The 14,537-nt window shown below is 48.2% G+C and overlaps 1 protein-coding gene across 1 annotated transcript in view; it reads left to right on the top strand.

The window, feature by feature from the left end:
* The first annotated feature begins 5,291 nt into the window (after positions 1-5,291).
* Positions 5,292-14,537, top strand: part of ZFAT (zinc finger and AT-hook domain containing) — a 154,213-nt gene continuing 144,967 nt past the window's right edge. The window contains exon 1 of the mRNA XM_059043620.2: positions 5,292-5,648. Within this exon, the coding sequence (XP_058899603.1) occupies positions 5,630-5,648 (19 nt within the window). The 5' untranslated portion in view covers positions 5,292-5,629. The remainder of the gene's footprint in view (positions 5,649-14,537) is intronic.

The following is a 14,537-nucleotide window of genomic DNA, read 5'->3' as shown; positions in this document are numbered from 1 at the left end:
ATAGTTGTGGCCCACAGGCTCAGTAGTTGTGGTGCACAGGCTTAGTTGCTCTGCATCACGTGGGATCTTCCCGGCAGGGCTTGAACCCTTGTCCCCTGCACTGGCAGGCGTATTCTCAACCACTGCGCCACCAGGGAAGCCCAGTCCTCCTGTTTTATCCTCCTTGTTGCTGGGATCCAAGGCCACCCCTCCCCGCCACTTTTTGTTTACATTGCCCAGTTACTATTGCTTGCGGTTGGTTTACAGGATATTTATTATACTTATAAATCTATTAACTTCTTTTTTTTGGCAAACTATTTAAATGCGACTGATAAACTTAAAACCTTATGAATCAAATGTCCTTAAACATTTACACACTTAGATTATCTTGTTTCACTACAACTTTCAGTCTAATATAACTTCTCTTGAATGCTTCAAACACCTTAACAACACAAAAGTTTTTACTGTACCCATACTTAAGCTTATTTGTAAAAATCAGAACAATGGATTTGACCAATTTCTTTGTTAGCTATATAAAACATATTTTTGTACTTTTCCAGGATTGTAATATCAGACCCAAAAGAGAAAGATTATCTCCTTCCCAGGTGCATGGAAATCACAGCCTCTGGATCAATGATTGATGGATTCTTAGTGGGAACACTGAATCCTTCAAGGTGAATCAGATGGCAGCAGGCTTTTGCTGGTTGGGATGCCCTCTCTCAGAGCAGGTTCAACTGCTAAGGCAACAGGACTTAGCAAATTCTTGCAATCTTCACTTCTACATCTGTTGAATTTTGGGTACATGATGTTTGGCCTCAGTTTACAATTAACTTCATTATGCCTCATTAGCATTCATTATAATTAGCAGGGCCATAGAGCAGTTTAATCTGTCAGCCATTCCCGTAGGACATCTGGCCAGTCCATTAACTTGCAACACCAATTATGAACGCTCTTTCTACTTGGTTATTTAGGAGACCACTGGTCTTGACCTGCCTTTCCTGGTTTGGGTACAGTTCCTACTCTTTCTGGAAATATTTGACTCACAGTAAACTTATCTGCTCTTCTCAACTTATATAGATATACCATTTCATAAATAGGTACACCGAACTTCAAGTAAGGAACAGATTCCCATATTATGCCAAACTTACCTACTTAGGAAAACACTCTGTTTTTATCCTTTCTTTGAGTTATAACTAGCTTTGTCACTACACATGTTAACTTTTCCTTTTTTTAAAAAAAATCAATTTATTTATTTATTTTTGACTGCGTTGGGTCTTTGTTGCTGCGCTCAGGCTTTCTCTGGTTGCAGTGAGGGGGGCTACTCTTCTTTGTGGTGTGCAGGCTTCTCATTGTGGTGGCTTCTCTTGTTGCGGAGCACCGGCTCTAGGCTCATGGGCTTCAGTAGTTGTGGCACACAGGCTCAGTAGTTGTGGCTCACGGGCTCTAGAGCACAGGCTCAGTAGTTGTGGCGCACAGGCTTAGTTGCTCCGCAGCACGTGGGATCTTCCCGGACCAGGGCTCGAACCCGTGTCCCCTGCACTGGCAGGTGGATTCTTAACCGCTGCGCCACCAGGGAAGTCCTTAACTTTTCCTTTTTGATCATTAAGGACTCATGGCTTTTCACAGATTCAACTTGTTCTGGTAAATCGACAACTGTAGACCCAGCTATTCTTTGTTATATCCAAGTTGTCACAACCTGACCAGAGGGACCCCGTTTCCTTTTCAGTCAACTCCTTTGTCCTTTCAGCAATAGCCCAGCACTTTTGACAGCAGCCTGGATTTCTGGCGAGAGCAAGTTGTCTCAGGCCATTCTGACTTTCCCCTGCTTCCAGATGTGGACTCAGGTCCTTTGAAGGAGCCCTGGGTACCGCTAACGAAAAATGCTATTGAGATCAATGTGTGTGTGCTGAGGGTACAGTATGTGCGTGCTGGTGATGAGATGGCCCGCTGTGGCCCCTGAAAGGAAGAACTAGAGAGGATGTTGCTTCCTGAGGTCATAATTATGTTCTCAAATTGCTCAAATCATGCCACTATTACAACCTCTTCTTTTATACAGTTTTAAATAGATTTTTCTCTATAACGTGCCTATTCGGATTTTAACACTTCACTCAGACTGTGATTATCCCAACCTCTGATTTTATCAACTTCTGTGTGCCTCAAGGCCCATTATTTTGAGGTCACTCATATCTATACTTTATCAGAATCTGTTTTCAAGAAAACATCTTATAAAATGATATATCTAAATTTTTCTCTTTTCCTATAAATGCTCATTTGTCATATACCTATTAGACATAACTATAAAATTATTGAAACAAATGTATTCAATTATGTTAATTTATTATTATATAACCAAATGCCATTTCATGGTGATACATTTCTGGCACAAATTCACTCCCCTGCTAGCCTTGAGAGGCTGATGGATACCAGAGGGCCAGCTGGGAAGCTCATCTCCTCTAAGAACTGTCGTTGAAGCAGGATGCCATTAATAATACAAATTTGAGCAATTTATATTTAATTCCACTAATGCGCCTTCATTAATTGAAGGCATTTTGGGACAGTACGCAAATGGAAAGAATAAAGGTTTTTGCTGACTCAAAATGTGCAAATCACCCGGCAAAGCCAGGGGTGGATTCTTCTCTCCATTTGCAGATCTGGTTGCATAGAAAGGGACCGGCTCTTCATCATTTCTGTATGCCTGTGGCCAGGCCAGTTTTCAGTTATGATAGGTGCTCAGTGATTCTTCTTTGAATAGAGAAGGAAGAAAATGCCATGAGAATAACGGAGAAAATCATAACTGGCCAAATCATTAACCTGGGACTGTCATTCATAATCCACACTTTCTTTTTTTAAAAATTTGACTGTATTAATATTCGGAGGCAATGGGGTTTTGAGACAAACTTTAAATTGCTTCATTTCCAAAATTCATTTTGGTCACAACATCCAGGAGCAATCCATATGCTAATCAATAACTAACAATTAAATGCTGTCGCCAGAAAGGCAACCGAGCACAAAACCAATACTGTCAGCAACTCAGAACAACTCTGATTTCCTGACAGAATTCGATTCACAGCAAAATAGTGGTTATTGCAAATATTCATCGTTCTGAAAAGGAAAGCTCATCAGTGCAGCTTCTTGCGCAGATCATTTGCAAATGAAGGACTGTGATGGACTCCACCTCGCTCGCCATCTGTCTTGAGATGTAGGATGCGGTGGGTGGCAATAACCCTATGATTGCCTTGAAACTGGCCCTTTTGGGGGTGTAGTGGGTACTGTGGGCCCATCCCAGACGGCCATGTGGGGAGAATATTGGGCATGCAAAGTCCAGTTCCGCACCTGGGATTTCACTGGCTTGCTGTGTGATCTCAGAAAGCCACCTAACCTCTCTGAACATTCCTTTTCTCTTCAAGAAAAGCACAGTAATCAGATCTGTCCAATTTAGCCCTCCAGTTGTTGTGAGGATGAAACGAAGGGGTTAGGGTAGGAGATATCCCTGAACATATATTTAATGGACTGGGTAATTGGGGTCTTATAATGACTCTTTATTTCCCAAGAACAGGATTAAGGAGCAAGGCAGAATATTCCTGAGAAATCAGAGCGTCATCCTAAAGCTTACGTGTTCATGGGAGTTTTACTAACTGGAAAACAAGTGACAGCGGGAACAAATGTGCTGAGAGACACTTCTGTGCAGTAGGAGCTGGGAAACAAGGATAAAAAAACCTGTGCTCATGAAGTTCATGGTCTAGCTCATGGGGAGGGGGCTGAGCAAACAGATAAACGCAACGGGTGTGGGGAGGGTGAAGAGAAGTGGGAGTGTGGGAACACACAGGCAGGAACTGAAGGACAGTTTCCCAAGTTGAGCAGCAATAGAGGGAAAGCTATTCCTGGAAAAGACAACAGGCGCAGATTAGCACTTCAAGAGAACCATAAAAATAAATCAGTATTTCCCAAATTTCTCACTTGAAGTTCACTTTTACATTTTTGGGGGCCTTGTCTCTGTACCACATGCACTATTTTTTTCTTTTTTTAATTTACTGGCCATGCTACGTGACATGTGGGATCTTAGCTCCCTGACCAGGGAGCGAACCCACACCCCCTGCATTGGAAGCACGAAGTCATTTTTTTTAAATAGTATTTTTAAAAAATTTTATTTATTTATTTTTGGTTGCATTGGGGCTTCGTTACTGCGCGCGGGCTTTCTCTAGTTGCATGGAGCAGAGGCTACTCTTCGTTGCGGTGTGCGGCCTTCTCGTTGCGGTGGCTTCTCTTGTTGTGGAGCACAGGCTCTAGGCACATGGGCTTCAGTAGTTACGGCACGCGGGCTCAGCAGTTGTGGCACACGGGCTTAGTTGCTCCGTGGCATGTGGGATCTTCCCGGTCCAGGGCTCGAACCCGTGTCCACTGCATTGGCAGGCGGATTCTTAACCACTGCGCACCATGGAAGTCCTGGAAGCACTGAGTCTTAACCACTGGAACACCAGGGAGGTCCTGCACCATTTTAAGTTGACCAATTTTTAAAAATATAAGTTGGGTTTAAAAAGAAAACTTTATACATTACTACCATAAATGAAAAACATTGTTAAAACAAAAGCTAACCTTAAAAATATAGGCAACGGGAACTCAGTTTATTCAATAAATTACTGTCAGGCTGTTCTACATTCTGGGATTAAAGAGGCGACAAAGACGAGATGGAGATAAATTAATGTCAGGCAGTAATTGATACTAGGGAGAAAACAGAAAGTGACTTAGGAGGGTTACTTTGGATGGGGTGGTCTGGGGGGGCCCGCTAGGAGATATCATTTGAGCAGAGATCTGAAGGAAGTGGTAGACCAAAAGGAAGACGAGGTCATTACATCTCAACCAGATACTGTTGCCTGCAGAAAGAAGACTGTGAGCAAGATTCAGGGAGACGAGCAAAGGTTAGGGAGGCGTGCTCACACCCAACTGAGACTTTCTGCAAGACAGGAGGACAGAGAGAAGGCAGTCATTCTGTCGAGGCGGTTCCAGTTGTTTAATTCAGTCTGGGTACTCCTAGCAGAAAGCATCCCACTTCAGGAAACACTGCAACCTTTGAGAGGTAGGCAGGCTGTTACCGCCCTGATGGACAAATTAGTAAACTAAAGCCAAGAAAAGTTAAATCGCTGGGAACTGGGAACTGGGACCGGAGCGCTGCCTTAACCTCGTCCAGCCCGGTGGAGTGCCAGGTTGGGTCCAAGGATGGGCCGGCAGGTAGATGCTGGCTGGCTCTGGCAGCACTGTGAAGACTCCCAATCCTCCAATCTGTATTCCACGCCTCTCGTTAGCCCCTTCCCAGGAGAGGCTCAAAACCCGGAGCGACGGAATCTGCGGAGCGGGACACAAAGCACGACCGACGGAGCCGAGCATGCGCAGTAGCCCGGCCCAGCCAGGCCGCTCTCGCCGCTGGGGGAGGGTCATCCGAGACTGACGTCCGCGACGCCCCGGGAAGAGGAGGGCGAAGACTCCATCCGCCATGTTGGATGCCGCAGATTCGCCATAACCGCGCCGGCTCTTTTCTTAAAAAAATAAAAATAAAAAGCGAAGCATCAGCGGAGCGCCCAGCCTTCTCGGTCGGCGCGGGAGGGGGCCCGGAAGAGCCCGAGGCTTTTTTTTCCTCCGCGGTGGGGGCGTTGCCATGGAGACGAGGGCGGCAGGTGAGCCGGGCTGGGGGTTGGGGTGGGGATGAAGTGGGGGAGGGGCGCGGCGCGGCGCGCGGGAAGCTGTTTCGAGCTTGGAGTCGGGAAGAAGCTCGCAGGCCGCTGGGCGGCGGAGGGATCCGCGGCCCAGGGCGGAGAGCGGACGTAGCGGCGTCCTTCGACGGCACGTTAAATTGCTGGCAGTATCCCGCCGCCTTGGGGTTTTATTAAAAAAAAAAAAAAGTAACGAGGGTGCTAGCGGAAGAACGAGCAAGGGAAAGCAGTGCGCTCGCGCGTGCGGGGCCGTTTCCGGGACAACGGGCGGGGTCGGGGCGCGCGCTAGCGACCCAGCGCAGGCGTCCTGGCGGGCGGGAGGTTCGAATCCGATGCTGCTGACTCTGGCCGCGTGGGCCTTGGCTCGGCCTCCTTGTTGCCTGGCCTCAGTTTCCTCCTCTGTGAAATGGATAGTTCCTTTAGACCCATGTACTTGGCCAGGATGTTTTGAAGGGAAAGGGTTCCATCGAGCTGCTGAAGGAAAGTTTCTTTGTGTCCTGTGGAGGGAGCCATAAACGCCAGAGGTTAGCTGGTTACTGCTGGTAACCCAGTAATACCCTGTGATAAATTGTAATTTATTTATTTATAAATTTATTTATTTTCTCTACGTTGGGTCTTCATTGCTGTGCTCGGGCTTTCTCTAGTTGCGGTGAGCGGGGGCCACTCTTCGTTGCAGTGCGCGGGCTTCTCGTTGCGGTGGCTTCTCGTTGCGGAGCACGGGCTCTAGGCGCGCGGGCTTCAGTAGTTGTGGCTCGCAGGGCTCCAGAGCGCAGGCTCAGTACTTGTGGCGTACGGGCTTAGCTGCTCCGTGGCATGTGGGATCTTCCCGGACCAGGGCTCGAATCCGTGTCCCCTGCATTGGCAGGCGGATTCTTAACCGCTGCGCCACCAGGGAAGCCCAATAAATTGTAATTTAGCCTCTACTTGCCGCCTAGCTCTGTGGGCCCTTGTTCCTCACTCTTTAAAGTTAAGCTGACATGCCACCTCCTCCAGGCAGCCGTCCCTGGCTTCTTGGGCGACGCAGCCTTTCCGCTGGCTGGATGCAGGACCGCGAATGGATCTTCCACTGAACACCTGGTCAAAGCCCCTTAACGTTGACCTTGGGGCTCCTTCCTGTGTAATTAACAGTGAGCATCCACACTGGGGCACTGACCTCATGCTTTTTGCTACTCAGTTTTCCCGACACCTCTAATTTATGTGTCATTTACGGACGAGGAACAAAAGTTCAGAGAGGTCAACTTCATACAGTTTAGAAATGGCAGAGCTGAGGCTTTAAAAATCAACTTCCTCTGACTTGGGATGAAATCCAAACTTCTGGGTGTCTACCTGGCTTGTACTTCCAACCCCTGGATCAGCGCCTGGCCCCGATTGGGTGCCCAGGGTGCGTTTATTGAATGGAAGAATGAATGAACTATCTGACTGCCTCCTGCCCCCTTCCAGCCTGGTTCCCTGGCAGAGCCCAGTGACTTCGGAAATATAAGCTTAGTGTCACAGGGCTTACCCTCCACAACTGCCTCTCCAGCTTCACCTTCTGAGCCTACGGGTTCATACCAAAGCAGCTATACTGAGTGTCCTGCATGCTGAGGGCTGCAGAAGACACCTAGAGCTTATGTTTGCTGGGTGTTTGGTGCCCAAACCCCGGGGGCACTTTTCTTGGCTTCTTCAGTTCAATCCAACAGCTTTGCATGACACTCCTCTCGACATGGCAGGCAGGGATGGTAAAGAGTCCTTTGACCCTTGGTCCTGCCCTCATCCCATTGTTGTGTCAGATTCCAGCAAGTGTGTGTGTGTGTGTGTGTGTGTGTGAGTGTGTGAAGTGATGGAGCAGACCCAGAGCTGGAGTGGTGGTTCAGGAGCTCTGAACTACGCCAGGCATTCTTTCTGACAATGATGATATGAGTTCAAGCTCATACTGTTTGCTGCACGACAGGTCAATAAATAGATAGATGAGTTTTTTGGGCAAGGAGTAGTGACTTTATTTGGAAAGCCAGCAGACTGAGAAGATGGTGGACTAGTGTCCCAAAGAACCATCTTACCTGAGTTAGAATTCAGCCTTCTTTTATACCCAAAGTGGAGGGCGTTTGGTTGGTTGCTGCGAACTTCTTGGTGCTGGAATCTGTTGTTCTTGCAGCTGTGCACCTAGGTCTGGTCACAGTGTTCCTATAAACCTCCAAGACAAATGGTATCCTGTGTGTCATGACTTTTTATCTTTGTGTGAATGGAGAAGTGTTGTACCTTTAAAGGTCAGAGCCTTGAGAATGGACTAACCTGTATATTTTAGGCAACATTTTTAACTTGTAGCAAAAGCAAGAGAATAAAAAGTTTAAAGGAAATCAGATCCAATATGGAGTCAGATTTGTTCTTCCCTATTGTACTCTCTTCTCTGTTTGGTGCCTTCCCTCTCCCAAGACATTGGGCTACTGCTGATGATATACGACATGCCCTGCCCACCTCTCCTCTTCTGGAGTTCACTTAACAGTTTTTTTTAAAAAAAAACTGGCACTTGTTGTAGTTTCCTTCAATTTTCAGCTGTAATAAGTGACCAAAAATCATGTTTTAAAATACGTTGCTGTTAACTTGTGGTCAGCTAATTCCTGAAAAGAGTCTCCTGTTTTGCTTGCTTGTTGGGTTAACGTAGGAGAGCCAGTAAAATAAATGATAAGATGGAGTCGCATTTGGTCTCTAAGGTCCAGCTTTTTGATGGTAAGCCAGCCGCGATGGTCATTGCCGTGAACTGGAGACCTGTTACTGCACTGCTCCCTTCTCAGCCGGTTTCCCATTTACCTTATAAAACGGTTCCTGTGTCTTTTCTTCCCTTCCCTTACAATTTACATAACAACTTTTCAAAGACAGCTCTTCTTCAGTAGAATTAAGTTTCTGCCTAGGGCAAGGGCAGTCAAGAATTGGGTATATTAAAAAGACTCTCCTTAATTGCATTTCCTTTGTAGGTAGTTTCATGCATGCTGCTTCTGAAAACCTCCGCAGCAAGAGGGGCTGATTTAATTATGTAGAAGGAATTTAGCCTAGAGCTGTTTTCTCTTTGTTAGCAGCTGTTTATTCTGTTAAACTTTCACTGTCTTTGCCATTTCTCAAGGGCAGGTGTCAACTTTAAGGGCTGGAACCGTCTGGAGGGTGGAATGAACAAGTGCTCCCGGGCGGGCCAGAGATCTGCTACTCACCAGATTCCTGACCTGAGAGAGTCACATAACTCATGGAACCCACCACTTCGTCTGCAGGAGACATGACCTGCCCACTCACTACCTGGTTTATGGTGCACTGTAGATGCTGTGGGCACTGTTCTTTATCCCTTTCACCGAGACCCCAGTCTCTCTGTTTTGCAGCTTAGTGCATTGAGATCTACTTGCTCCCTGAAAACAGCTGTGGTTGGAAAGTGGGATAGACTTTGATTGGTTAAAAATTTTAAAAAATTATTTATTGCCGCACTGTGCAGCTTGCAGGATCTTGGTTCCCTGACAAGGGATTGAACCTAGGCCTCCGTAGTGAAAGCGCTGAGTCCTAACCACTGGACTGCCAGGGAATTCCCACTGATTGATTTTTTTTTTTAAAGAAAGAAAAGTAATCTGGGGGTGAAACAAATTGTCATATTAAACAGTTATTGTAGGTTTGAAGTTACATCGTTTTTTTTTTTTCAAGGAACAAAATATATAATTATATGCTTATAAACAGATTATGCTTGGCATATTAATAGAAAAAGGATTTTACCTTGGGTGACAGATTTTTCTTCTTTTAAATCATGTAACAAATGGAGCCACAAATTTTTGAACTCTGGAATCTGGCATGTTTGTGCCCCAGTTGGGTCTGGGCCGAGGCAGGATGGGAAGGGTGGGGTCCAGACTTCAGAGGCAGCTGCTGGCCTTGTTGGGGGTGTAGGGGGATGAGGGGACCAAATCAGCCACTGCGTCTGGAGCCAAGGAGCAGGGGGCTTTGGGAGCAGCATTCTGGAAAAAGAGGGTCTTGGAGCTCCCGGCAACATGGAGGAGCTTGTAAGTCAGCCCCAAGCCTCCTTGTAGGGCCCTAGCTGGCTTCCTTCTTTCTGTTAGATATTTTTTTCCCATCTCTGCCAGCAGGCCTCTTCTTCTGGGGCCACCACCACTTCTCTGCTCCTTAGGATTCTCCCTTCCTCCCTTCCTTCCCCCCTCCCTTCCTTCCTTCCTTCCTTCCTTCTTTCTTCCTTTGTTTTTCTTCCAAGCAGATTCCTTGGTTCACCCAGATGTTTGTGCCAAAGTTTGTGCCGGGAAGTGAGAATGCAGTCAGGTATGATTCGCTGTTGCCTCCTGAGGGTCTCATACAGTCCTGGCAGTGGGAAACCGATCCTTTAGGAGATGGTGCCCGAGACTGTGATGGAAGTAAGCCCGGAGAAGTTGAAGGCCCGAGGGGGTGCGGTGCACCTAGCCCAGCCCCCTAGTTACTGTGATCCTGTGTTGAAAATTACATGCGGGTCCATTTCTGAGCCCTCTGGTCTGTTCCACTGATCTACTTGTTTATCCTTCATCAGCACCGCACTGTGAATTACTGTAGCTGTCTAGTAATTTCTGAAATTATGGAGAATAAATAGGAGGACATTTTCTGGCGGGGCAGAAATGCAGGCAGGAGCGAGCGCCGGCATCGGGTGCTGTTAACGGGGCATCCCAGGGGTGGTGGCCCTCACCCCAAGGCAGTGGAGGTTTGGGGCAGATTTAGAGAAAGGGACCAGACCAGAGTAAAAACCCATAGGACTGGTGATTGAGTGGATTTTAGCTTAGAGACCAGCCAGCCTGCATCTGTGTTTGGTTTCAGGGAAGGAGCAGTGATGAACCGAACAGGTACAGGGATATGAAACTTTCCAGGCTCCATACACAGAGCCGTGCTCCCTCATTCTCAATTCCCTCCTGCAGTGGTAGAGAGAAGAGCTTTTGAATTCTGCCCCCTGTTTTTATTTCTGAGTTGGTGCAGGGCTTGCTGGGTTACTGGAAGCACCTCAGAGAGACCCTTCCTGGGGACTGAGGCCCTTCCCTCCACTCTGAAGGGGCCCCTGGAGCCGAAGTTCTGTGCAGCCCTGCCCCAGGACGGCCATGCGGCAGCCCTTACCCATCGCTGGGCAGGAGTCAGAGGACCCGAGAAGTTTTGTTTTTACCGGGATGTGGGTCGGCTGGCGGCTGACCCACCCTGAGCCACTCTTTCTTCCCCAGCCCTTAGTCTTGTCTGTTTCTCTGGGAAGTGTGAGTTGACTGCCTTGGTTAACCGTAGCCTCCGGGGTTCTTACGTGAACGTTCTGGAAATGCTCTAGTCCTCACGACAAAGGAAATGCAGCATTTGTTAACCTTAAACATTGATCTCTTTAAGCTTTTAACTGTATTTTGAATTAAATGATATTGATAATTTTGGAGTTTACAGTCTTTTAGGAGGGACAGGCTAAACAAATAAATAAATACACCGTTAACTACATGATTACAGATTGCGGTAATTGCTTCAAAGAGGAGGATGGGGGGAGTGGGCAAGAGAAAATAATGGGGACCTAATTTATATTGAAGGGGATTTAAGAAAATCCTCTCTGACAGACTGAGGTTGGAGCTGAAACTTGAAGCATGAGGTTTTCTGGATTTAAAAAAAAATGTTTGGTAATCAGAAAGCAGGCACTCGCCAGCCCTCCCCACTTGGCAGAATCGCAGGCAGCTCAGGACTAGCGCCCTGAGGCCGGAGTTCTCCTTTGCGCTTTATCGCCCCCTAGGGGACATGCATGGGAAAGGCCCTGCGGAAGTGGAGATAGCCTAGGAGACAGCTGTGCCTGCAGAGGTGGCGGCCGCACGTGGGGACTGGCCTGGCCACCGTGTGGGCGCTGTCCTGGCAGCGGGCCCCGTCAGGCATGGCAGGGCATGGCTGAGACAGGGACGCTGGACCTGCAGGGGAGGAGGTCCAGGGGCCACCGCTGGCTTGGTCAGAGGCAGTGGGAGGAGCTGGCCTTGCCAGGGTCACCCTAAGGCTGCACGAGCGGGAGCCAAGTCAGGGAGGAGGACAGGCTGCCTGACCTTCTAAAGGTCCCTGCCCTGTGAAAGGAGTGGCAGCTGCCCAGACCCGGTGAGGGGCAGGTCGGGCACTGGCTGCAAGTCTGGGCTCTCTGTCCCTTCCAAGGCAGCAGTCTGTGAATCTGGGCCACAAATAAAACCACAGTCACTTTAAATTGTGTTCACAAACACCATGGCATTATTTGTTTATGTTTCTGGAGTTTGTGTCTTACTCATTTCTAAATGTGCTTCGCATACATAGTATGTGGTATATATTCGGCATTCATTCAACGTTGAACTGTGAGACTAAGTTAAAAATTACTTTTTTTCCCTAGTGAAAAACTGAATAGCCCAGGTATGTGGAGAACACACCTAATGCTTACTTCATATATTGGTGACCAGGAAGAACGGACCAGATCATTCTGGAAGGCTGGAGCTGGGTGGCTGGTGGGATTTGGAAAATTCTTCTTTTCCCTGTGGCTCTTGCTTAAATTTAAAGCTCTGTTCTGGAATTTGAACAGACCTTAGACACGTCTGAATATTAGAGGGCAGTTCTTCCTGAATTAATTTGCAAGTTCAAAATACTTTGTAACTGAGACAACTGGCAGGCTTTCATGATAAGTAAAGCAGGTATTTAAAATTTGATTGAAGTTAGGGGCCTCCCTGGTGGCAGCAGTGGTTAACAATCTGCCTGCCAGTGCAGGGGACACAGGTTCGAGCCCCGGTCCAGGAAGATCCCACATGCCGCGGAGCAACTAAGCCCGTGCGCCACAACTACTGAGCCTGTGCTCTGGAGCCCGTGAGCCACAACTGCTGAGCCCGGGCACCAGAGCTACTGAAGCCCACGTGCCTAGAGCCTGTGCTCCACAACGAGAGAAGCCACTGCAGTGAGAAGCCCGTGCACTGCAACGAAGACCCAATGCAGCCAAAAATAATAAATAAATAAACTTATTTAAAAAATAATAAAATTTGAAGTTGTGTTTGCATGTTTCCCGCATCTTCCTTCAGTTCCTGCCCAGGCTATTATTTTATCTCCTTTGATTATGACCTCAGGAGCCTGGAGCAGACAGCCAGCGTCTAAAGCCTGTGATGGTAATAAATGAAAATGTCTTCATTTTCTGCCTCTTATTCAACAGTGTGGGCAGTAACTCTGGTCGGCAAGGTCTAAGCTTCCTAATTCCTTGTCTCCATTTTCCTAACTCTGTGGGTCCCAAAGATTTCGGGGTGCTGGAGGCCCTCTCCTGTCTCACTGGCTGTCGGGGAGTGGGACCTGCAAACCACATTCCTCTGATCTGCAGTGAAAAAGTTGCCAGGTGTCTTCCTGGAAATAATGTGAATCCTGGATCTGTGTTCTAGTCCAGACTGCGATGTGCTGGAAGTGGGAAATACACACCAGATTTTGAATACTTAGTACGGCAGCAACATCAAAAGAATGTGAAATTTCTCATCTCTTTTAAAAAATGGATTACAAGTGAAGTGATAATATTTTGGATATACTGGGGTAACAAAACTTTATTAAAATTAATTTTACTTGTTTCTTTTCATTTTAACGTGGCTGCTTGAAAATTTGAAATCACACCAGTGGTTCTATTTCTTGAAAAAAAATTTTTTTAATTTAAATTTATTTATTTATTGTTATTTTTGGCTGCATTGGGCGTTTGTTGCTGCACGTGGGCTTTCTCTAGTTGTGGCGAGCAGGGCCTACTCTTCGTTGCGGTGTGTGGGCTTCTCATTGCAGTGGCTTCTCTTGTTGCAGAGCACGGGCTCTAGGCACGTGGGCTTCAGTAGTTGTGGCGCGTGGGCTTCAGTAGTTGTGGCTCGCGGTCTCTAGAGCGCAGGCTTAGTAGTTGTGGCGCGTGGGCTTAGTTGCTCCGTGGCATGTGGGATCTTCCTGGACAGGGGCTCGAACCCGTGTCCCCTACATTGCCAGGCGGATTCTTAGCCACTGCGCCACCAGGGAAGCCCCAGTGGTTCTATTTCTGTGGGACAGCACTGGCCTGGATGGGGTGCTGGGCCTCCTGAGCCATGGTGGCTGCCCTCCCAGAGCTTCTGCAGAGAGCCACACGTGTGTGCGTCTCCCCGTGAGAGGCAGTGACCCATGCACAGGGACCCGCCTGCCATCTGCAAGAACTTGCCGAGTCTGTACAGCAATGGTGTGCGTGCCGAGCCCTGCCCACCTGCCTGGGGGGTTGTGTTCCCAGGCCCCTGTCACCCATTCTAACCAGCCCTGCTCTGCATCTGCATCGCGTGCAGCAGTCCACAAAGCCCTTTTCCCAGCATCCCTCCACGTGGTGACCCCTGCCTCCGCCGTCCTCATGAGGTCAGCAGGGCGGCTGCGGTTGCCACTGTGGGTTTCCAGCCAGGGAACTACGGGCTCGGGCTTCGGGAAGGGAGAGGTCCCTCCAGCCAGGCAGAAGTGGCCATGAGGGTGGGGTTGGACCTCGGAGCCTCTGTCCTGAGGCCCAGTGCTGAAGCCGGTTCCAGGCAGCCCTTTACCTTCCGAAGTTAAGACTAATGGTGCCTACACCACAGAAAGGAACCAAAATAAACGAAAACAGCAAAAACCCCAAACCGGAAACTCAGAGGCCTGGTGATGGTGGCAGCCCTAGGCATTGCAGTCCCCCTAAAATATACCGCAAAACAGGAGAGAATTTTGCACGTTTTGTTTTTCCCATGGAAACGATCCCGGAGATTGGGTCGCTTTGGAGGCATGGCGTCAAACGTTCTGGGGCCACCTCGGTGATGTGCACAAGGGGAGCTGTGGTGTCAGAAGTGTTCACGGAGGCTCCCACATCCTCAGAGCTTCCCACACGTCCGCTGGGGTGGGACAGTGCTGCCACTTAGAGAACTG

Source organism: Kogia breviceps, chromosome 17 (genome assembly GCF_026419965.1).
Source record: "Kogia breviceps isolate mKogBre1 chromosome 17, mKogBre1 haplotype 1, whole genome shotgun sequence".
Classification (NCBI taxonomy): domain Eukaryota; kingdom Metazoa; phylum Chordata; class Mammalia; order Artiodactyla; family Physeteridae; genus Kogia; species Kogia breviceps.
The sequence above is the reverse complement of the archived record's forward strand: the minus strand, read 5'-3'. Positions and strand labels throughout refer to the sequence as shown.